This window comes from Vicugna pacos, chromosome 13, assembly GCF_048564905.1.
Source record: "Vicugna pacos chromosome 13, VicPac4, whole genome shotgun sequence".
NCBI lineage: Eukaryota > Metazoa > Chordata > Mammalia > Artiodactyla > Camelidae > Vicugna > Vicugna pacos.
Genome location: NC_132999.1, coordinates 19,424,893 through 19,447,795, shown reverse-complemented (window position 1 = coordinate 19,447,795; position 22,903 = coordinate 19,424,893). Strand labels below are relative to the sequence as shown.

Below are 22,903 nucleotides of genomic sequence, written 5' to 3'. Positions count from 1 at the left end.
TTAACTGTCGTAACCATGGCAGTAATAAGAATGATTATTATTGAATTAATTAATTTAGATTGCAGACAACATTCTAGCACTTATGTCTGTTTAGTTTATTCATTTGCAATATAGAGTAGGTTGGCTGTACCTCTCTGACCTGGAGTCCAAATGTCCACTTATGTGATAGTCCAATTCCTTTAAAAAATAATAACTACATCTGTCATATTGTGAGTAAAATTTTCAAGGCCAAATATATCAAGTCAATGACAAAATAAGTTATATTCACTTTAATGTATATTTGAGTGCCTAGCATATGCAAAGCAATGTGGATAATATACAAATATATAAAATACAGTTCCTGTATTTGAGTATTATCAATTTAATAGAAAGGATTGGGGGAAAACATGAAATACACTATATTTTCCCAGGTGAATGGTAGTTACGATATCAGAATTTAAAAGTTCAGACTGGATTACTAATAGAAGCTGAACAAACAAGACAGCTGGTTTAAAAATCTTGGGGAGCCAAGAAATAAATTGGACTACATACTATACCTTGATGGTTGTTCCTTATTTCATACCCAGGAATCTCTGAATTAGGTTTATAATTTCTATCTCTTTGTTCTACATGCTGGTGCTACAACCATCGACAATTGTAATACTTGTTAAAAGCTCGGAATGTAGTCCACGAGTAGAAATGTTGAATATGGTTTCTATAAGAGAGGCATAAATAAAGTATGACCATTGCTAGAGGTGGGAGGGGTGACATTCTGTGGAAAAGAATTTTAAAAAGCTTTGTGGAAGAACATTTGAGCTGGGATTTCAAAGGACGCATGGGACTTCAGGTGAAGTTTGAGAGCTGCAGGGGTGTGTTTGGCCCATGCTGGGTCAAGATATCAGCGTAAATTTAAAGTGAGGACTGTGTATTTTCTACTAACTGCATTTCTGTGTGTATTGAGCTCATGTTTTGTCTCTTTCAGGAAGTTCATGATTTATTACAAGACTATGAGTTAAAATATTGTTATGTGGACAGAAATAAGCGAACAGGTAAGATTTCAGTTCTCAGCACCTGATTTTATTTTAATTCTACATGTCGTCATTATAGATCAAATTAGCTTCATGTCTTTTTTGAATCACTATGTTATACATCTGAAACTAATATCATATTGTAAATCAACTATACCTCAATAAAAAATAAGCCAAAAAGTGAAGTTGCACTGGTTTTTAAAACTATACATAAAATAATATAATGTTACTAGAGCTTTATGAATTTTTATAATGAATATTCTAATGTTATAACATTATAATGAGTGTTTTTGATCTGCTTAGTATCTTTCAGTTTTTAATAATATTGCTGTATGGACTTAGTGACTAGATTATGTGATTGGACCTTGAGTTATACAAATTGGGGAAATTGTTTAATTATTCTGTGTGTTAGTTTTATATCTGAGATTAAAAGTCTGAACTAGGTTATCTTCTTTGTGTACATATGATATGTAAATGTTCAAAAACATCTCTTTGAGATGACTTAAAAAATAAGGAAATGTGTGGAGGGTGTTACAACAGTCATATACAAGCAGACTCCCAAATTAGCAAATACTTCATAGAAATATTTTATGTTTTTAAAATGTTTTTTTATAAGGGATAGATGAAATAGGTGAAGGGGGTCAAAAGGTACAAACTTCCAGTTATTAAAAAAAAAAGTCTTGGGGATGTAATTTATAAGGATGACTATAGTTAATAATAGTGTGTTGCATACTTGAATGTTGCTGAGAGAGTAGATCTTAAGAGTTCTCATCCCAAGAAAAAATTTTTAGCTGTGTATGGAGACAGATGTTAACTAGACTTATTGTGGGGATTATTTCACATATATACAAATACCAAATCATTCTGTCGTACACTAGAAATTGTTATAGTGTTGTATGTCAGTTATATCTCAGTTAAAATGTTTTTTTTTTAAAGTATTTTTGGTCATTAAAAAGATACATATGCTAGAACCCAAATATAGAACTATTAATTAAGAACTTCTAAAGTATTGTTAGGAATTCTGCATTTATTTTTTTCTGACTTACAAAAAATTGTAAAAAGAAACATTGCAATTAAACATGAGATCAAGTTCCTATACCTCTCTGTTTCTATTCCCTCCCTCCCTGCTTACCTGAGGACAAGCACTTAGGAATTTGGTGTATACTTTGTAATCTGTGCTGTTATACTGTGGTAGTCATTAGAGCTGTTCACAGGTTCTTTTTCTTCTGGGCATGAGGTGAGATAGTGCTTCCCTGTCTCTCCTTGAAGTTACCAGTGGGCATATGATTTCCTTTTCGATGAATGAAGTGACATGTATCCCCTCCAGGTAGAAGATTTCAGAGCTAGCATGCGATGCACTCACTGCTCACCCCTCTACTTGCTAAAATGATTGAGGAATGTTGTAGAACCTCTTTAAACATAAGTCCCAGTATGATTTTAATGAGCAAAGCTTGCTTCCTTCCTTTCTTCCTTCCGTCTGTCCTTCTTTCCATCCTTCTTTCCTTCCTTCCTTCCTTCAAGCATGGGATATGCAGCATGAAGAACAACAAGAAAAAAACCCTTTCATTTTGTTAAGCAATTGAAATTGTGGAGCTGTTTCTTGCCAAAACATCCCAACTAATGCCTGAAATTTTACTGTATGTAAAGTTAACAGTGTTGTACTTGATGTTTTTAAAAACTTAACACAAATGGTATTCTACTGTACTTTTCATTTAGCAACTTGCTTTTTTTTTTCTGACCTCTACCTGTTTTTTTAGGTCTTTCCACATTGATACATATAGCCCTAGTTCATTGATTTAAACTACTGTGTATCATTCTGTTCTGTCAATTTATCCCCACTGATAAATCCATTCATTATTGATAGACATTAAGAAACTTTAACTTTTCCAGTATTTCAAACAATGCTGTAATGACTGTGCTTTTACTTGTCTTCTAAAATACATTGCAGCTGTCTCTCCACAGGTGAATTACTGACTCGTAGGTTATGTACCATTTCACTGTTGTAAATATTGACCACAGGCACTGTAGCCCACACAGGCCTGGGAGTGGTGCTATTCTCGCCAGCTAGGATGGTAGACAGCATAACTCATGGTTGATCAGAAGGCGTATACAGAAGTGTTTTGTCTCAAGAGTGGAGAAAATTAACTCTAGACTAATGATGTCAGAAATTTTAAAGTGAGACAAGATAGGGTCAAGCTCATTCCTGGTAACTTAATACAACCCAGAACAAAACTCCAGAATACTTGTATGAAAACAAAAACATCCAGTAGCCAGCAAGGTAACAATTCACTATGTCTGGTATCCAGTTAAATATTACCAGATATGACAAAGCAGGAAAATAGAACCCATAATGAGGAGAAAAATCAATCACTCAAAACTAATCTGAAACGGAAACAGATGAACTAATGAAAATGGACGTTAAAACAGTTAATATAACTGTGTCCCATGTGTACAAGAATTGATAGTAAAAATTGAACGTACTAAGAAGATGGAAGATATTAAAACATACTGTAAGTCACACTTTTAGAGGTGAAAACTACAATGTCTGGGATGAAAAATACAGTAGATGGAATTAGCAGCAGAGTAGATATTGAGGAAGAAAAGATTAGTGAACCTGAGTACATAGAGATAGAAGTAACCAAAACAAAACAGAAAAAAAGATTAGAAAACCTGAACAGAGTATCAGTGAACTCTGGGCAAACTCCAAGAGTTCTAACATTGGAGTAATGGAGTCTCTGAAAGAGCAAATAGTGCAGAAAAAAATATTTAAAGGATTAATGTTTCAAACATTTACAAATTTGATGAGAACTTTAAACTTTAAATTTGATGAGGTCACCAAAGCTTAACCAACTTCAAGCACAAAAATATGAAAAAAACTACAATAAGGTACACTGTAATCAGATTGCTTACAATTAGTGATAAAGAGAAAAATCTTTTAAAAAGCCCCCAAAAGGGGCATATTATATTTAGATGGGAAAAGATCAAAATGTGTATTTCTTGGAGAGAATGCAATGAGAAGACCACGGGGCAACATCTTTTCTTTCTTAGCTGAAAGAAGAAAAAAGAGATCACCATAGAACTATTAATACACTAATGAAAGAAGTTGAAGAAGATACAAATAAATGGAAGATATTCTATGCTTATAGACTGGAAGAAGTAATATTGTTAAAATGTCCACACTACTGAAAACAATCTGCAGATTCAGTACAGTCCCTATCAAAATTCCACTGGCATTTTTCACAGAAACAGAATAATTCTAAAAATTTTATGTAATTGCAGAATATCCTGCACAGTCTTGAGAAGGAAGAACAATGCTGGAGGCATCACACGCCCTGATTTCAGAGTATATTAAAAAGCTATAATAATCAAAACAGTATGGTGTTGGCATAAAAACACACACATAGATCAGTGGAACAGAATAGAGAGCCCAGAAATAAACCCTACGTATATGGTCAGTTAATTTAGGACAAAAGAACCAAAATATACAATGGGGAAAGGACAATGTTTTCAATAAGTGGTATTGGGAAAACTGGACAGCCACAGACAAAGGAATGAAACTGGACCACTATCTTACATCATACACAAAAATGAACTTGGAAAGGCTTAAAGACTTGAATGTAAGACCTGAAATCATAAAATTCCTAGAAGAAAACGTCAGCAGTAAGCTTCTTTATATCAGTCTTGGTGATGGTTTTTTGGATTTGATACTAAAGTAAAGGCAAGAAAAGTAAAAATATACAAGTGGGACTACATCACACCAAAAAGCTTCTGCATAGCAAAGGAAACCGTTAACATGAAAAGGCAGCCTGCTTAATGAGAAAAAACATTTGCAAATCATATATCTGATAAAGGGCCAATATCCATAATATAATGCACTCATACAGCTCAGTAGCAGCAGAATAAACATTCTTATTAGAAACTTGGCAGAGGATCTGAATAATCATGTTTCCAAAATAGGCATACAGATTGCCAACAGATACATGGAAAAATGCTCAGCATCATTAATCATTGGGGAAATGCAAATCACAGTGACAATGATATGTCACCTGACACTTGTTGGAATAGTTATTAAAACAAGAAATCACTTTAGAGAGGATGTGGAGAAAAGAGAATCCTTGTACATTGTTAGTGGGAATGCAAATTGGTGCAACAACTATGGGAAATGGTATGGAGTGCCCTCAAAATATTAAAACTGAAGCTACCATATTGTCCAGCAGTTTCACTTCTGGGTATTACTCTGAAGAAAACAACACTAACTCGAAAAGATGTATGTACTCCCATGTTCATTTCAGTATTATTTACCATAGTTAAGACGTGGAAACAACCTAAGTGGTTACCAATGGATGAATGGTTAAAGAAGATGTGGTATATATAGACAGTGGAATATTTAAAGAGAAATCTTGTCATTTGTGACAATATGGGCAGGCCTTGAGGGCAGTATGCGAAGTGAAATAAGTCAGAGACAAATACTGTATAATCTCACTTACAGGAGAAATCTAAACAAACAAAACCCATGAGCTTATAGATACAGAGAGCAGGTTGATCATTGCCAGAGGCTGGGGGTAGGGTTTAGGCGAAATGGGTGAAGGGAGTCTCAAGGTACAAATTTCCAGTGATAAAATAAATAAGTTATAGAGACATAATGTATAGTACGGTTACTATAGTTAATAATACTGTACTGCATATTTGAAAGTTGTTAAGAAAGTTAAAAGTTCTCATTCTCCCCACCCCAGTTTTTGTAACTAGGTATAGTGATGGAAGTTAACTAGACTTATTGTGGTGATTATTTCACAACATATACAAATACTGAATTATCAGCTCTATACCTGAAACTAATATAATGTCATTTCATTTATGCCTCAAAAAAAATCCCGCAGAATTAGTTACTCACCAAAAATATCTTCTAAAAATAAGGGTGAAGAAAGATGTTTTACAGTTATATAAAAGCTGAAAGAATTCTTTACCATCCGACCTAAATACAAGAAATATTTTAAAAAGTCCTTTAAGCAGAAAGAAAATGATGCTAGTTGGAATTCTGGATCTACACACACAAAAATGAAGACTACCAGATGTCTGTGTGTGTGTGTAAAGACTTTTATTAATAGTCAGATTTCTTTAAAAGATAATTGTTTACAATGAGAATAATAACACTGTATTGTGAAGGTTATAACACATGTAGAAATAAAATATGACAGTACAAAGATTGGAAGGGAGGAATGGAAGGATACTATTGTAAAGATTTTAGACTGTACACAGGGAGGTCAGTATCCCTTGATGGTAACTGATCAGTTAAAGATGAATTCTACAAAGCCTGGACACCCACTAGAAAACTACAACAAAGAAGCTCAGTAGTTGTATTAAATGACGTTGCCTTGAATTTCAGTAGCTGTGGTGGTGCTTGAAGAAATAAATAATAACAAATAGACTGATGAAAGATAGCTCAAGTTATAAACTGTGACTTTGAAACTAGCTCTTTCTGTTATAGATAAGAAGAAATACTTGTATTAAAATAGGATACATTGGCAAAAAATGTGTTCACATGCTGGCCATGTCCCAATAATTAATTAGGAGAGCAAGCTATGGCAAAAGAATAAATAAAATTTTGAAAGAATTGGGACCAATTGTTGAATTTTAAAATTTTGATGGGGAAATGGAAACAACTAATCTCCAAATCCCTTACAGCCTTTTCTCTGTAGAGTAGCATCTACTTCCACAGAGTCAGTGTGGAAAAAAAAATTGGACTTTTTTTAGAGAATGTGTGGCCTTGGAAAGAAATAGAAGATGCTAAAGAAAAGAATCAATGACCTCTTTTCCCTATTGCCTGGGTGTTTAAATTTGCTTCATTATAGTGACTAAATTCTACTGTAAGATACCCTACTCTGCTATGCGCCTGACACTGTGGTAGCTGATGGAGATACATTCATTAGCAACCGGAGGAGCTCACAGTTAGTAGGATAGTAGGCATCTGAACAAATAGATCGTAATGCGGTGTGATGTGTGCAATAATCCAATCAGGGTTCAGGATACAGTTGTGTAGTAAAACAAGGAATGGTTAACTCTCAGTGGAAGAGTGTATCAGGGGAGGCTTCCTGGAGGTCCTGGTGCCTTAATCCCTGGGCTGGATTTGAAAAGCCAACTAACATATTTGAGTGGCTGAAAATATGGGGAGAGATCCTGTAGGCAGTGGAATTACATGGGTAATGTATAGATGCTTGAAACAAGTTGATACCTAGGGAGCAAAAAACTACAAAAAAACTCAGTGTTTGTATCAGGAGAATAAGGAAGTGTGGTGGGGAAAGGAAGCATGGCAGTTAACGAGGCTGGAGTCGGAGCACCAAGGGCCTGGTGAGGCATGATGACTGCCCTGAGACTTGGCTCCATTGGTGATACCAGACCATTGCATTTTAGGCAGTAAACAGACACAGTTAAGCTGGTTTTGCGAGATCACTTTATTGTCATTGTGGGAAAAGGATTAAAAAGAAGAAAAGGTTAAAAAAAAAAAGAAGAAAAGAGGATGGATTCAAGCCCAGAACTTGGGGATCCCTTTTATGTGGGAGGTAAAGGAAGCAGGGTCCAGGGTGACCCCCAGGCTTGTGAGGGCGACACTGCCAGCTAAGGTAAAAGGAAGACGAGCAACGTGGGGATTTTAGGGGGATGGCAAGGAGAGGGCGACGATCGTGAGTTATGTTTGGTCATGTGTGGCTCGTGTGGATCCATATGCAACTGAGGATTAGAAACATAGACTTGAGAGTTAACAGGGTGTAGGGGCTTCTCTGAGCCCCCAGACTGGCCATTTTGCTCTGTTTAATTGCTCTTACAGCCCCTGGTACTTCCGCTTTGGTAACACCACACTTGTGACTCTCTGTCAGATGTCTGTCATCCTCTGTTGGGCTGTGAGCTCTATGTTGAAAGGGATCTGTTTTGTTCAGCAACTCATTTCCAGTGCCTGGCACAGTACCTGGCATGTGAGACTGAATAAATGGGCACAGATGTGAGTGCACAGAGAAAAGAGGGCATAGACAGAGGAGAGATCCATGGCTTAGAGTTGCTGGGTACAGTCACACAGGTGTCACTGTGTGTGACTCTGCCAGGAGGGAACCTTAAGTATTGCCACCTTACAGGTGTTAGTGGAATAGAAAAATCTAGCAAAAGGAAATGGAGGAAGGAATACTTGGACAGGTATGAAGAAAATCAGGAAGGACTTTATCAAGGAAGTTAATGGTTAACAGTTTCAAACCAAATGTGAACTGATGAGTATATGAGCTGATTTGATTGGCTTGTTTGCTGGTTTTAGCAAAACATCGTTAAATGGTGTTCTGTGTCAGCATAAGGGAAGACAAGCATAGAATCAAAATAACTCAAGTCTTTTAAAAAGGGATACTGGAAACCAAGAAATATTGTCAATAAGCCCAGGAAAGTCATTTTTCCCCCTGGGGTTGGGAGAGTTAGCTATTCCTTTGTCAGTAGTTTCCCTGTATGTGGAGATCATGTTAAATGAAAAAATGTGTTTCTTTTAAATGTTAGCATCATACTGTGTGGTGAGATGCAGTCTGAGAGCCACGTGGGCACTGAGACCAGCTGAGGGCTGAGCAGATTGACTGAAGTGACAGGCAGGATTGTCCATGCTATTTAAACTCTTCTTTCTCTCTTGCTATGTACATATTTGCCATGTTGTTATCAGTGCATTTGGATAAGCTGGATGCTCATATGGAGCAACTCCACTTTTTGTTCCAGAGAGGGAGAGGGAGGGAGGAATGTTGAGAGAGCAATGTGTTTGTAATTTGTGGTTTGCCTGTGTTGTTTCTTTTAGTTGGGGCTTTCAACTTTTCTTATATTATTGCTTGAAATCTTTATATTCTTTGCCTTCATGAGAACAGACAAACGCTTTGGTATGGCTACATTTTTCATTGTATCTGATATGCATGTGTGTGTGATATTTCATTGATTTAGAACTCTATATTTGTATCATGTTTTAGATTTTACAAATTGTCACATGTGTTTGTTGCTTAGCGGTGAAACAGCTTCATTAGGTCAACGGGACAGATTTTTGTTTACTTTACAAAGATTCAAAGTTAAGCTACTTGTCCAGTATCATAGTCCTGTGATCTTTTCATACCATATTGTTCATCCAAAATGCGTACCAAAATGTATGCGTGTCTGTTGTTCCAGTGGAATTAATTTGATTTTAAGGAGACATATACATGAATTGGAGGAAGAATTGGCTTCTTCTGGGCATTCTTTTTTGTTTGTTTGTTTTTGGTTTTTTAGGTTCTTGTTATCAAACAGGATCTTTTAGAACTCCCTGGGAGGAAAGAAAAGTTCACAAAATTTTGCATCATATGTTATTGGAGAAAAATAACAAATCTGTATGTAGTTTGAAAAGATTACCAACCCTCCCCCCCATAGAATATTGTGGTATCTTATAGTGGAACTCCTAGTATTCTTTTTATACATTTTATTTGCGTTACTGGTCATAAAATTAGTTAAGTGGGGGTGTCAGCATGTAAAACAATGAAATAGGAAATATTAGAGTGCATTGCACATGGTAGGAGTATTACCTCCTGATACTTTCAGAAATAGACATATGGATGTGTCTATTGAGTCACAGATAGAAAATGTATTTCTTACTGTGGGTTACCGTCAAAAAAGTTTGGAAATACTGGCTCAAAGAACTCTCATTCATTTTATCTTCTTCCAGCTTTTGTTACCTTATTGAATGGTGAACAGGCCCAAAATGCAATTCAGATGTTTCATCAACACTCTTTTCGAGGAAAAGACTTAATAGTCCAGCTCCAGCCAACAGATGCTCTGCTCTGTATTACCAACTTGCCCACTTCTTTTACATTAGAAGAATTTGAAGAACTTGTGCGTGCTTATGGAAATGTTGAAAGATGTTTTCTGGTCTACAGTGAAGTTACGGGCCACTCCAAAGGCTATGGATTTGTGGAATACATGAAGAAGGACTTTGCTGCAAAGGCTAGATTGGAGCTATTGGGTAAACAGTTGGGGGCATCAGCTCTTTTTGCACAGTGGATGGATGTTAATCTGTTGGCCGCGGAGCTCATTCATTCTAAGTGCCTTTGTATAGATAAACTCCCTAGTGACTACAGGGATTCAGAGGAGCTGCTGCAATTATTTTCCAGCATCCATAAACCTGTATTTTGCCAGGTATGTATTTTTAAGGTCTCATTTGACAGATTTAAAAATATCTGCATATGTATCTATATGAATATCACAATGGATAATCTAATTCTACTGTAGTCTGTAGTGAACACTTTAATGTCATGGTAAATTTTACATCAGATCTTTTGTTGATGGTCCAAACTATATTATTTTTATATAATTAAGTATATCTTAGCAGATCCATCACTTTCTCATCTGCCTTTTCATTCCATCTATTCTTGAACCATTTGTGCAATAATCCATTCATCCATCCAGACTTAATTTATCACCTTTCTGTGCCAGACACTGTCTTGCTAAATATCAGAAATATAGAGAATAGAAAGATATTCTCTCAATACCTCACAGTTTTGTAGAAGAGACTGACAAGTAAGCGAATAATTGTAAATTCTGTGTGAAGATTGATAAAATAGAAAATATAGGTGTAAGATGAATGTGTAATTCTGTTCTCAATGGGGTCATGGTAAGTGAGGCGTTTAGAGAAGATCCTGAAAACTGACAACAGAGGTAAGGACTTTATCCAAGTAAAATTGAATATATTCTGCTAAGTAGGCAAAAATATACACTGTTTATAGCTCCTCCCATTACAGATTTTTATAGCACCTGTCAAAATTCTTTCTCTCTTGTCCCCTCTTCTCCTGTACTCCTTCCCGTCTTACCTCCCATCTTTCCTATCCCTCACCCTTATGTTTCTATAATCATAGATTTGTTGAATAGTACATTGAAGTAGAAATTTAGGGGTTTGAGTATATTTTATTTATATCTAATTAATTAATTAAAATTAATGCTACCATCTTAACTTTTCTTATATTCCCCCATCCCAATATAATAAGCATCTGAGAAATTACCCAAGGAGCTTCAAAAAATTAGAATATTTTGTGACAAATCTTTTATCAAATCTTTGTTAAGTTATTGGAAGTTGATTGTCTTATTGCTATGCTGTTCTTGAATACTAAGAATTGTACACTCATATCCTGTGTACAAGCATAATTCTTTGTAGCTTTAGTTGAGACCTTTGGAGCAAATGTGAGGGGAAGAACCATTTATCACAAATTGTATTTGAATTATGAATCCCAGAGTTGGAAGGGACCTGAGAGCATATCTACTCTAGCTTTCCATGTGGTTAAAAAAAAAGAAAAAAGTTTGTTACAATATTTGTGAGTGATCATTTAGCTTTTGTTAAAATATTTCAAAATAATGGAAAATGAACTATATCATAAATCAGACCATTATATATTTGAATGGCCCTCGTATTGAACTGAAATAGCCATCTTTAAAATGATTGATGCTGTGGACTTAAAATGGTATAATTTATTTGGCATGAAGGTTATGATGAACCAGGAATAATAAACAGGTTTTAGAATTTTTGAAAAGATTGATAAAGCCTTTGTCAGTAGCTCTGTTAAACTCAGGCTCTTTTGCTTGGTAGATTGATATAGACTATGTTGAAGACACAGTCTTCCTACCTTGTGGTCAGATGGGACCAAAGGGACTAATGGCTTTTACAAAACTGATTTTAAGATTTGGTTTGGATTGTGAAGGGAATGAAGTTGTAGGACAAATGTTTGGAAGAGATAGATATTTTCCCTTTCTCCCACGTAAACGGAAAAAGTTTTTATGGAGGAAAAGACATTTGAGGACAGTTTTTAAAGGAAGGAAGACTGTGAAGGGAAAATAAAAATTTGGTCTAACTGCACAAGGAAGTGGAAGAAAGTTTGTCTTCAAAAATAGGAGAAAAGAAACTAAAAAGCAAAAAGAAATGATTTAATTATAATATCAATTTATAAGATGCCAAATCCAAGTAGAAGTGTTGTAGATGTGTCTTAAAGACATATCAAGCTGAATTTTACCACATATATCATTTTATAGCGTGAACGTGTTTAAGATAATTCAGACATGTTCAGAACTTAGAAACCTTTTAGTGCCTTGTTTTGTCCTTACTTTTGCTCTTTGTACCAGTCTTTACAGACCCAGGACTTTAATACCTTCTTTTACACTCTTTCAGGTAGGTAACTGGAAACAAATCGAGTTCTGCATTGCAGGAATTTACTTAGGGCATGTTCAGAAAAAGGTTGCATCCCGCATATGGTATTAGAAACAAACCTGGGGCACAGTTTTCCTAAATCAGATTTGCTTGGTATACTTGACCAGATTCCTGGGATCTGCCTAAAATACTGAAATAGAAGTTGCATACACAGACTTTATTTGACATAGAAACCTGATTAAATAGTTGTTCAGCATGTTTCATCATCTGTGTATCTGGTGAATTTATTTTAGAGAAAGTTTTAATTATTGTATCCCCATATTTATCTATAAATTATCAGTTATATGTATTTCTTAAAATAAAGGGACTATTATCATTTGATCATTGGCTTTTAAAATAAATCAGAGATTCAAAGAAGTAAAAGGAAACTTGACAGAATCTTACTTACCTTCCCATCTTCTGGAAGCACTGTGTCTACCCAACTGGTAAACTTTTATTTTCAGGAAGAATGTATACATGATTTTCACTAGTATCATGCTCTGAAACATTTGTCCTTGAATTTATAGATGACATGCTTGTAAATAAATATTTCTAAGTATTAGAATTCCCCTTTTAATAAATGTGTTACATCAGCTTGCACAGGATGAAGGTAGTTACGTGGGTGGCTTTGCGGTGGTTGAATATAGCACTGCAGAGCACGCCGAGGAGGTTCGGCAGGCAGCCGATGGTATGACAATCAAGGGAAGCAAAGTTCAAGTTTCCTTCTGTGCCCCAGGAGCACCAGGGCGGAGTACATTAGCAGCGTTGATAGCAGCTCAGCGTGTGGTAAGTTTGTTCTATTTTAGGACATAGGTAAATTCAAGTAGTATTTTCATGTATCCAGACTGGTTGACCATTGATTGGACCTTCATTATATTTCCATTACATAAAGACATTCTTCCTTTTTTTTTTTTAACTTGGCTAAATGGTACCTCTGCCAAATCAAGCCAGGAGTCAATACAAAAGGAACTGTGTTTAGTAAAGTGTATTTATCTCAAGAAAAAATCTTGAGGGAACTTCATTTATTCAGTAAAGTTTGAGTTTCTGTTCTGTAAGTTTTCAGTGCCCCTCTTTTCAAAAAGTGTTTATAAGTATCCACAGTAGAAGCAGAGGAAGGTGTTGGCCTCAGTGGCACACACATGGCACATTGCGCTCACATCTTTATTGGAGCTGTCTGCTTTCTCCTCTCTCTACCTCTCTAGTCTAGAAGTTCCTTGCAGATAGAGACTATTCCTTTTTCCCAGTTTTCACTCCTTGCACTTAGCATAGTAAATGCCCACTGAGCAAATGAAGGAAGGAATACACTTTGAGGGGATCAAGGAAGACATCATGATGGAGACATTTGAGTGTGACAAAGTATGATTTTGAAATGTGTTGATGGGAGTGGAAGATGGGATTGCCATATAAATACAAATTTTGCATGAGATATACTTACATTAAAATTTTTTCATTGCTTATCTGAAATGCAAATTTAATTGGGCATCCTGTATTTTTACTTGCTAAATCTGGCAACCCTAAGCAGAGAGAGGAAGCAGTCACCCTCTGGCTGCGACAAAACCTTTTGAGCAGTAAGTAGTATGAGGTCAATTTTGATGCTGAGGAGTGGTGAGTGGTCTGGGTAGACGAGTGTATTGAGACATGCGGTGAGGTGGTAGCTTGCTGTCAGTGGAGGGAGGGCTGTTGCATTCAGAGTTTAGCTTGAACTTGATCAGCAAGTTCAACTTTATAGATCCCATAGAGAACTTTGAAGCATATCATCAAGGCATTGAAAGAACCTGAGTTAAGACATCAAGAGATCACATAGTCTGGAAAGGGTTTGTGGATGAGCTGGAGAGAGGGGTGATCGCGGGGTGGCGGGGGTGCCGATAGGAGGTTGTCGTGAGTCGCTTCTCTCATATCGCTCGTCCTCCTCCTCTTTGCCCTCACTTCTGGCCCTGGATGCCCTCTCCCCTTTTCTTAGTTTGTCCTTAAGACAGGTCGTACTCGTATCCTTGCTTGGGTAATTGACGGCCTCAGCCAGCCTTTCACCATCAGTTTCATGGCCTCTGGTTATGTTGTCTCTTTGTTGGGTTGAATTTGCTGTTTCCAATCCTGAATCCATCCAGCCACTCACTTCTGTAGCCAGTGCACTCTGTCCTCTTGGAGGAAAACAAATGACTAGGTGACGTGGTGCCCCTTCAAACGTCTGTCATACGTTTATAGCTGGTTCCCCAGCAAAACTTAGCTCACCTCATATCAGCCACTCCTCTCCATTTTGTGCAGCACCTGTCTCAGATCTTCGCTCTTCCTATGTTTGTCCTTCTTTCTGTCGGGTGATCGTGGCCCCTACTTTATAGAAATATGAGAGCCATTTTCACTTAATTTTGGAATCAAGAGAACCCTGACCTCATCAAATAATTTAAGTGTCTTTTTTCTTCCCCTCCTCTTTTTCTTTCAGTTTCATGGATCAATTCATATAAAATAGAGGTTATCTGTTCCTGCAAGTTTGAAAGTTCTCATCTATGAAACCACATAGACCTAGTCCTTGAACCTCTTCCAGAGAGAAAATATTGATTACCACTCAAGTTGCTTTCATGGATATTAGGTGTATTACTTTTATTTTTCTCTGTGTGCTATATTTGGCATTTGATTATATCCTATAAATTTATCCACTTTGTCTAAGTTTTCAAATTTATTGGCACATAGCTACTTATAAAATTTTATTTTTTAAAATTTGTTATATATACTCTCGTCTTTTTCATCATATATTTTATTTGCATTTTCTTTTTTCTTCTTGATCAGTCTTGCAAGCTATCTGTTTTGCTTTTCAAAGAAGCAGCTTTTGTTTTGCTCATTATTTCGATTTTTTTCTCTTGCTTATTTCTGCCGTTTAGTTTCCTTGCTCCTTTCTTCTTTAGATTTACTCTTTCCCCCATCTTTATTGATATTAATATTTATCTCTTTTGTTTCCAATCTAGATCATTTTCTTTTTCTTTTTTTAATTCACTTTAAAAAATTGTTTTTAAGAGGAGTAGGTAATTAGATTTATTTATTTTTAATGGAGGTACTCAGGATTGAACCCAGGACCTCTTGCATGCTAAGCATGCATTCTACCACTGAGCTATACTCTCCCCCAAGATTGTTTTCTGATAAACTTATTTAAAGTAAGTTTACTTCTGTAACTAATTTTATACCTATGTGTCATAAATTTTATGACTGTCTCAAATTTTTGTGATGCTGTCCTTTTAGCTTAATTGATAGTTTTTTTTCGGTTAATAGCCACTTAGAAATTTTTATAAAACTTCTGATAGTTTTCTTAAATTGCGATATAATTGACATACAGAATTATATTAGGTTTCAGGTGTACACTAATGATTCAGTATTTGTATATGTTGTGAAATGATCACCACAGTAATTCTAGTTAATATCCATCGTGATACATAATTAAAATTTTTTTTTTTTGTGACAAGAACTTGTAAGGTCTCTCTTAGCAGCCTTCAAATATGCAATAGAGTATTATGAACTATAGTTACCATGCTGTATATTACATTCCCAAGACTTATTTATCTTATAACTGGAAGTTTGTACTTTTTGATGTCCTTTACCCACTTCATTCATCCTCCCCTCCTCCCTGCCTCTGGCAGCCACTGATCTATTCTCTGTATCTATGGGCTTGGTTTTGTTTTTCTTTAAATTCTACATTTAAGTGAGATCATGTAGTATTTGTCTTTCTCTGTCTGACTTATTTCACTTAGCATAATGCCCTCAGGGTCCATCCATGTTGTCACAAATGGTGAGATTTCAGTCTTTTTACGGCTAAATAACATTTCATTGTCTGTATACATATACACCCCACCTTTTCTTTACCCACTCATCCATTGATGGACACTTAGGTTGTTTTCGTATCTTGGCTATTGTGAATAATACTGCAGTGAACATGGAGGGGTATGTATCTTTTCGAGTTAATGTTTTTGTTTTCTTTGGATAAATACACAGAAGTGGAATTGCTGGATCATACAGTATTTCTATTTTTAATATTTTGTACTTTTTAAATTTAAAGTAATTTATGTACTGTTTTCCATAGTGGCTGTACCAATTTACATTCTCACCAATACACACTGGGTTTCCTTTTCTCCACATTCCTGCTGACACCTGTCATGCTTTCTTTTAACTATATTTTTCCCTTTATTTCCCATCTACTATTAGATAGATTAAAATTTCCTTCTTCTGCTTTGAGAGTGATATGTTCAATTTTATCCTCTTGGTGAGTGTTCCTAACTTATTAACCCCCCTAGGTTGATCAGTATTTCTTCCCACTTAACTCATCCTAAGCTCTGTCCTCCTTCTTCCTGTCTACCACCATATTGGTGTCCACATTTTTACTTTAGGATTGCCTTGAATATTTTTGTTCGTTTGTTTTTATGATCCTGACATTTGTGTACAAGATTTAAAATTAACTGTGAGATTACATACCTTAATTTCCATGTATCATGTAATATCATGCATTTATTCTCTTTTGTCATTTTGAGAAAGGATGTTCATGTAGTAACAAAAAAAAGTTTGAGATTATCTGTGGCTTAGAATATTTTTAATTTCTTTTGCATATTTAAGTAATAGTTTAGCTGAATATAAAAATCTAGATTCAAAGGGTTTTTTTTTTGTAATACTTTGAAAATATTAATTTGTTGCCTTCTTGAATCCAGTGTTGATGCTTTGAGAGTGAAGATGGTATTAGTTCTGCTTCTTGGTTTTTTGTTGATATATGTTCTTTCTCACTGGAAGCTTTAAATTTTTGTTTGTTTTGTTTGCTTTGATGTTCTTAAATTTCACACCAAAAAAATGTGACTAGATGTGTTGGTTTTCTACATCATATTTGGAATACTCTAAACCCTTTCATTTTGTGGACTTTAAGTTTTCTTTAATACTGGGAAATTCTCAGCCATTATTTCTTCGAAGTTGCCTTTCTTTCCTAATCCTTCAGGGACTCCTGTTAGACAGATGTTAAGACTTCTAGTCTCTTTGTTGCCTTGGTGTTCTCTTGTTTTATTTTGCGTTTCTCATTTCCATGTTTTATTTTGTTTGCATTTCCCATTTCTTTATCCTTTGCTCATATATCCTGGGTACTTCCTCTAACCTGACCTTTCAGATCCCTATTTTGTTTTTCAGTCACTTGTATTCTACTGTTTAGCTCTGTTAAAGCACAGAGTAGAGGTTATGAATAATGCTTTATATGTTTCTGCAGTTTCCTCAATTACAGTATGGGGGTAATAATACTAACCCTGTAGAGTTGTTTTGGAGCATTGAGTGATCTAATCCACGGCACATGCTTAGAGCAGTGCCAGATGTGTGTGAGTGATGGCTGCTGCTACTGTTCCCAGCAGCTATGTTTGTCGTGCTTTGTATTTCTGAGCAGTTGTTCTTTATAACTGCTTGTCCTTGCTTCATGTTACCAATAAAAAATGTGGTATCTTCTTTAGCATGTCTGTTATGTTTATCTAACATTCTTATTATTTCCTATCCTTTAATTCTGCTTTGCCTCTTACAGGTGCTTCAGTTTACTTTTTGTGGCTACATTCTCCAGCTATCTAGTTATTTTGTTTCTGTGAATATGTATTTCTTTTGGTGGAGGCAAGGGTCAGCTTCCTTGTATGTGAATGTTTAGAGGTCAGGGGGGTGGAGGGTGAACAAGAAGAGTAAAGCCTGGCCTTAGTGAGGGTGTAGGAAAGGTAGGTAAGGACCTAGGGCCAAGAGCCTCTGCCTTGATCATCTGGCCTTGACCACAGCCCTTTATCCCACCCCAGCCAGGCAACGCTGCACCTTAGACAGTCTCCTTAATCTCTGCTCCCCGCCCTGCTCTTTTCCAAGTTCTGTCTGCCTCAGTTACAACCCTTCTACCTGATACTGCGGGAGGAAGGAACTGGAAATGGCTGGAGAGAGTGGGAAGGAAGTTCTTGGTGCCTGCACCTAGTGCCACGTGGTCCCCACTGTCTCTGAGTTTGCATGCCACCCTGCTGCTAATTCATCGGTCCTACGGCTGCCGTGGACTGATGCTGCTGTTTTCCTGCCTCGTGCTGGTCAGGAAAGCCACGATCCCTAGAGGATATGTGAAGGGGGAAACATAGTTAAAAATAAAAGGCTTTTCCCTAAAGAACACAGTCTGGGGCTCCAGGCTCTCTCACACTCTCCGCTGTGCTGCCTTGTGTCTGTCCAGGGATTGCTCCCAGGGTTTTGTGTCAGGTTCTCAGATCAATCACCCTCTTCTCTCAGTTTTTCAGTCTGGGTTGAGAGAGAGAATCCAGTTGTCCTTGTCAGTTCTCTTGGCTGGAAATTTATACTTTTCCTTTCATATCATTATATTAATATTCTCATCTATCAGGCTGGTATTTTAAAACTGAAAACAATTTCATGTTTTTAAGAAGCTACCCAATTACACGTATGTAAGGCCAGTTCATCTTTGTCTCATATTAGAGGATTAAGCTATGGAAACAAAGATCTTTATTGTAAGAAAAGCTTGGTGTGTAAGGCAACTCACATGATTAAACTTTAGATCAGCATTATAGTAAAGGTCCTGTATGGTATCAAAGTATTCATATTGTATCAACAAGTTATGTCTCTGTTACTAAATTCAGATTCTCTTGATATCTTTCTGCTTATATGAAGAGATTTATCTTGCTATTGTTAGTCCTCCTAAAGCCAATTTCTGTTTAACTGGGACATTCTATGAGGATTTCAGTGTATCGTTGAATGGTAGAAGGTCTTAATTAGGAATTGTGGTGGAATATATACAACTAGTATATAATGTAAAGCAAATTGTTTATCATAAAATAGATCTTATCAGATAAATGAGAATTTCTGTAAAAAAAAAAAACCTTTAAAATTTCATCTTTGTGCTTATCCTTGTTGTAATGTTTTCTGTTTCTGTATTCATTGAAGATGCACAGTAATCAAAAGGGCTTACTTCCAGAGCCAAATCCAGTGCAAATTATGAAAAGTTTAAACAACCCTGCCATGTTACAAGTTCTGCTTCAACCCCAGCTCTGCGGGCGGACTGTTCAACCAGGTAAACATCACATGTGCTGATTAAACATGGAACTTCGGCATGAAGTTAATCATGCTGTTTTACGTGAAAAAAAATTTAAATTAGTTCAAAAATGTTAATTTTTTTCTAGAATTTATCAGTGAATTTTAATTAACAATCCAAGGTGATATTCTATTTGACTATTTTGGTAGATTAAAAACTGCTCTGGCTTTCTTTATTTTTTAAGTATAAATAAATATTAAATATTAAACCTTCAGTTGAGTTACTAGTGGACGTCAATTTATAGACCAGGTTACATATGGATTAATAAGGTAATAAATAATGCACTATATTGTTACAGCCTATATTAACAAAGGATATGATACAAAGGATATGTGTAATATTTTTAGCAGAGTCACTTTGATAGAAAGTACTTAAGTTCTGTTTCCTCTCTGCGCTTACCTTTCTTTTTTATTGTAAGATTGTTTCACTTTGTAGAAAATGACCAAAACATTATTATTTGCCGAGTGTCATGGAAATTCTTATAATGTTAGCATACATTATATATCTATTTAGTATTCTTTCTCTGAGAAAGATTTATTTACCTTCTGAAATGCACAACTGTACATACACAACATGTATATTTTACCATTATGAGGAAATATATTCAACACTAAGCTCTACATTACAAATATTTAGAATAAATACATTTATTCTGTTTCCTCCCCAACTGGTCTAACGCCGACTAGTATTCTGCAGTTCAGTTCTAGCACCAACTAACTACCTGGAGTTAGCGCAGATCCTACAAATAAGGGCTTAGTCCCCAGCGGGTCTGCCCCTGCTTCAGACACCAGCCACAAGTTCAGGAGGTCCCCTGGCCACCTACACTTCTGACAACTGGCTTCAAATTTAGAGGTTCCTGTGACCCCTCCTCATGTTCAATAATTTCGTAGAAGGGCTCTCAGAATTTAGGAAAGCACTACGCTAACGAGTACAGTTTTGTTATGAGCGATGTAACTCAGAAACAGCCTAATCTAGAGGCTTCAGGCTAGCCCTGGGGAGGGGAGGTGGGTCCTGGGTATGGAGCTTTGCTGTTCTTTCCCTGTGGGGCTGGGGCACACCTGCCTCCCAGCACCGGTGTGTTTACCAGCCAGCTGTCTCCACTGACCTAACTTTGGTGTCTAGAGTTCTTACTGGGGTTTTGTTATGTAGGTAAGACTGGCCATGTTATTCAACTCTATCTCTAGCCCCCTTCCTCTCCCGGGAGGTCAGAAGGTCAGGCTGATGCCACAGAGCTCAAACTCCAACCCTCCTGAAGCTATCTAGGGGCCCACCAGGAGTCATCTCATTAACATAACAAAGACTCTTCGATCACTTGGGAAATTCCAAGGATTTAGAGTTTTCCTTCCAGAGACAAAGACCAGTTAAATTCTTTTTTATACATATTAAAAGATTCTTCCCTTATAGTGGATGGTAATTCCTAAAACTTTTACCCGCTTATTCTGGTTCTCCCTATGAAGAAGCTCAGAATTAATCTGTTCCTTCCATAAGAGAAGCCTTCTAATGTTTGAAGACAACTGTTACGAAACCTTAGTCTTCTTTGATTTTCTTTGTCTTCTATTCTCCAGACCAGTGGTCTCTTTTTGTTTGTTTATTTTTGACTGTGCAGCTCTATCAGGAAAATATATTTTTAGCAGAGCCCCAATATATGCAGTGTATGTATCACTTCTGTGTCAATTATATGAATGCATTCGTGTATTTAAAGTGCAGCCCATATATTAAGAAATGATCAAGCATAATAATTTTATTTTTAAGATGAAAGTAAATATAAATAAGTTCTAATATTTGCTTTCTACACATTTTCTACCTCTTTGTAGACTATAGTTCTGTATTTGACTTTCCATAACATGTCATAGTATATGCTCTCTAGAGCCCCCCAACAAATTGTCCTCTTGTAGATAAACCTAGGTTTCTGGGTTGTCCTGAAATACAGTGTATACAGACGTGAATTTATCCCACACATGGGTTCTAATCAGCACAGAATGCAGTGGGATTTCCTTCTTATGATCATTATGTTTCTGTTAATGCAGTTCAAGATTGTATCAGTGTTTAAAGAAGGATATTACACTTGGGTCTTTTAGAAAGTATTGTCCACACCGTTGGACTCTGGGTTGTCTTAAGTAACTTTTCCCCCAAATTATTTTTGTCTCTTCTTTTCATCTAAGATATGTATTCTCCACTCTGCCTTTCCACTCGGATTGATGTATGATCATGCGAAATTATGCTTTTTTTTTTATTTTTGTACTACTTTGACAATTTTAAGAAAGATGTGTCGATATCACACAGGTGGTTTTCTCATTGTGTGGAATGGCAGGGGAAGAGGATTAAATACCTCCCTTGGACAGATGAAAAGCTTCCGGAGAATGTACGGAAAGTTTCCTGGTGTTCAGGAAAGACAAACTATTAATAAGTTCCATTTGTTTTTCCTTTACTACGTCCTTTAATATATCTTAACTTTATCCCTTACTATATCCTAAACTTCACAGAGGCCTCTGAGCAAACAAAAATAATTATAAAGAGTCATAATTCTCTATAATTATGTTTATATTGTATAATATATATCTACAGGCATGCCTCATTTTATTGTGCTTCACAGGTACTGTTTTTTTTACAAATTGGAAGTTTGTGGCAACAGTTATTTGTCAGATGATGGTTAGCATTTTTTAGCATATTTAATTTGAGGTATATATGTTGTTTTTTAGACATAATGCTCTTGTACACTTAATAAACTGTTGTGTAGTATAAATGTAACTTGTATATGCACTGGGAAACCAAAAAAATTGTATGATTCACTTTATTGCTATAATCACTTTATCCGAGCAGCCTGGAACCAAACCTGCAGTATCTCTGGGTTATGCATGTATGATATTTTGTATTTAAACCCTTACTCTACTGTTTTGTCATTGTATCATTTTTTCAAGTAACTGACACATATTTACTTGTTTATTGTCTCTGTCTCCCACTAGAAGAGAGGAGACTCCATAACAGCAAAGATTTATCTGTCTTGTTCATCTCAGGTGCCTAGAGCAGAACTGCTATTTGTAGTGAAAAACACTCAAATATTGTTCACTGATTAAACTCCTTCTTTAGGGGTATAATAGCTCAAGTAGTAGAGAATGTTAGCATGCACAAGGTTCTGTGTTCAATCCCCAGAACCTCCTCTAAATATAAATAGATAAACCTAATTATCTCCCCCCTCAAAAAAAAAAAATCTCCTTCCTTTACCTCCCTGTTGCAGAGTTTGTACATACCTTGTTACGTATGGTCTAGTCTGTAAATTTCTAAGTACTTCTCTTTTTGGTCTTTGCTGTCATCTAACCTGTGCACCACCATCAGGTTGATCTTCCTCCCACACCCACTTTGATTATGTTTCTCTGACCGTACTGATCTTTTCTCTTCAATCCAGACCTTTCACTACCTTAGAAATATATAATGTAAACATTCTAGATGTCTTTCTCTCTATATGTGTGTGTCTATTTTAAATTTTAACTGGTTTATAATTACTTATAGTCTAAATTGTGTTTTTAACAGCTTTATTGAGGTATAACTGGTGCACGTTCGCCTGCACATATTTTAATTGTATGAATTGGTAAGCTTTGACATATGCATAACCCGTGAGACTATCTTTGTAATCAG

At 36.1% G+C, this 22,903-nt stretch overlaps 1 protein-coding gene across 2 annotated transcripts in view; it reads left to right on the top strand.

Annotated features, from left to right (window-relative positions):
- The window catches only part of RAVER2 (ribonucleoprotein, PTB binding 2), a 97,372-nt gene that overhangs the window by 19,176 nt on the left and 55,293 nt on the right, over nt 1–22,903 (top strand). For both annotated transcript variants that reach the window (XM_015240196.3, XM_072974299.1), the window contains exons 2-5: nt 962–1,028; nt 9,706–10,175; nt 12,805–12,996; nt 19,123–19,249. In XM_015240196.3, coding sequence (XP_015095682.2) covers nt 962–1,028; nt 9,706–10,175; nt 12,805–12,996; nt 19,123–19,249 — 856 coding nt within the window. The remainder of the gene's footprint in view (nt 1–961; nt 1,029–9,705; nt 10,176–12,804; nt 12,997–19,122; nt 19,250–22,903) is intronic.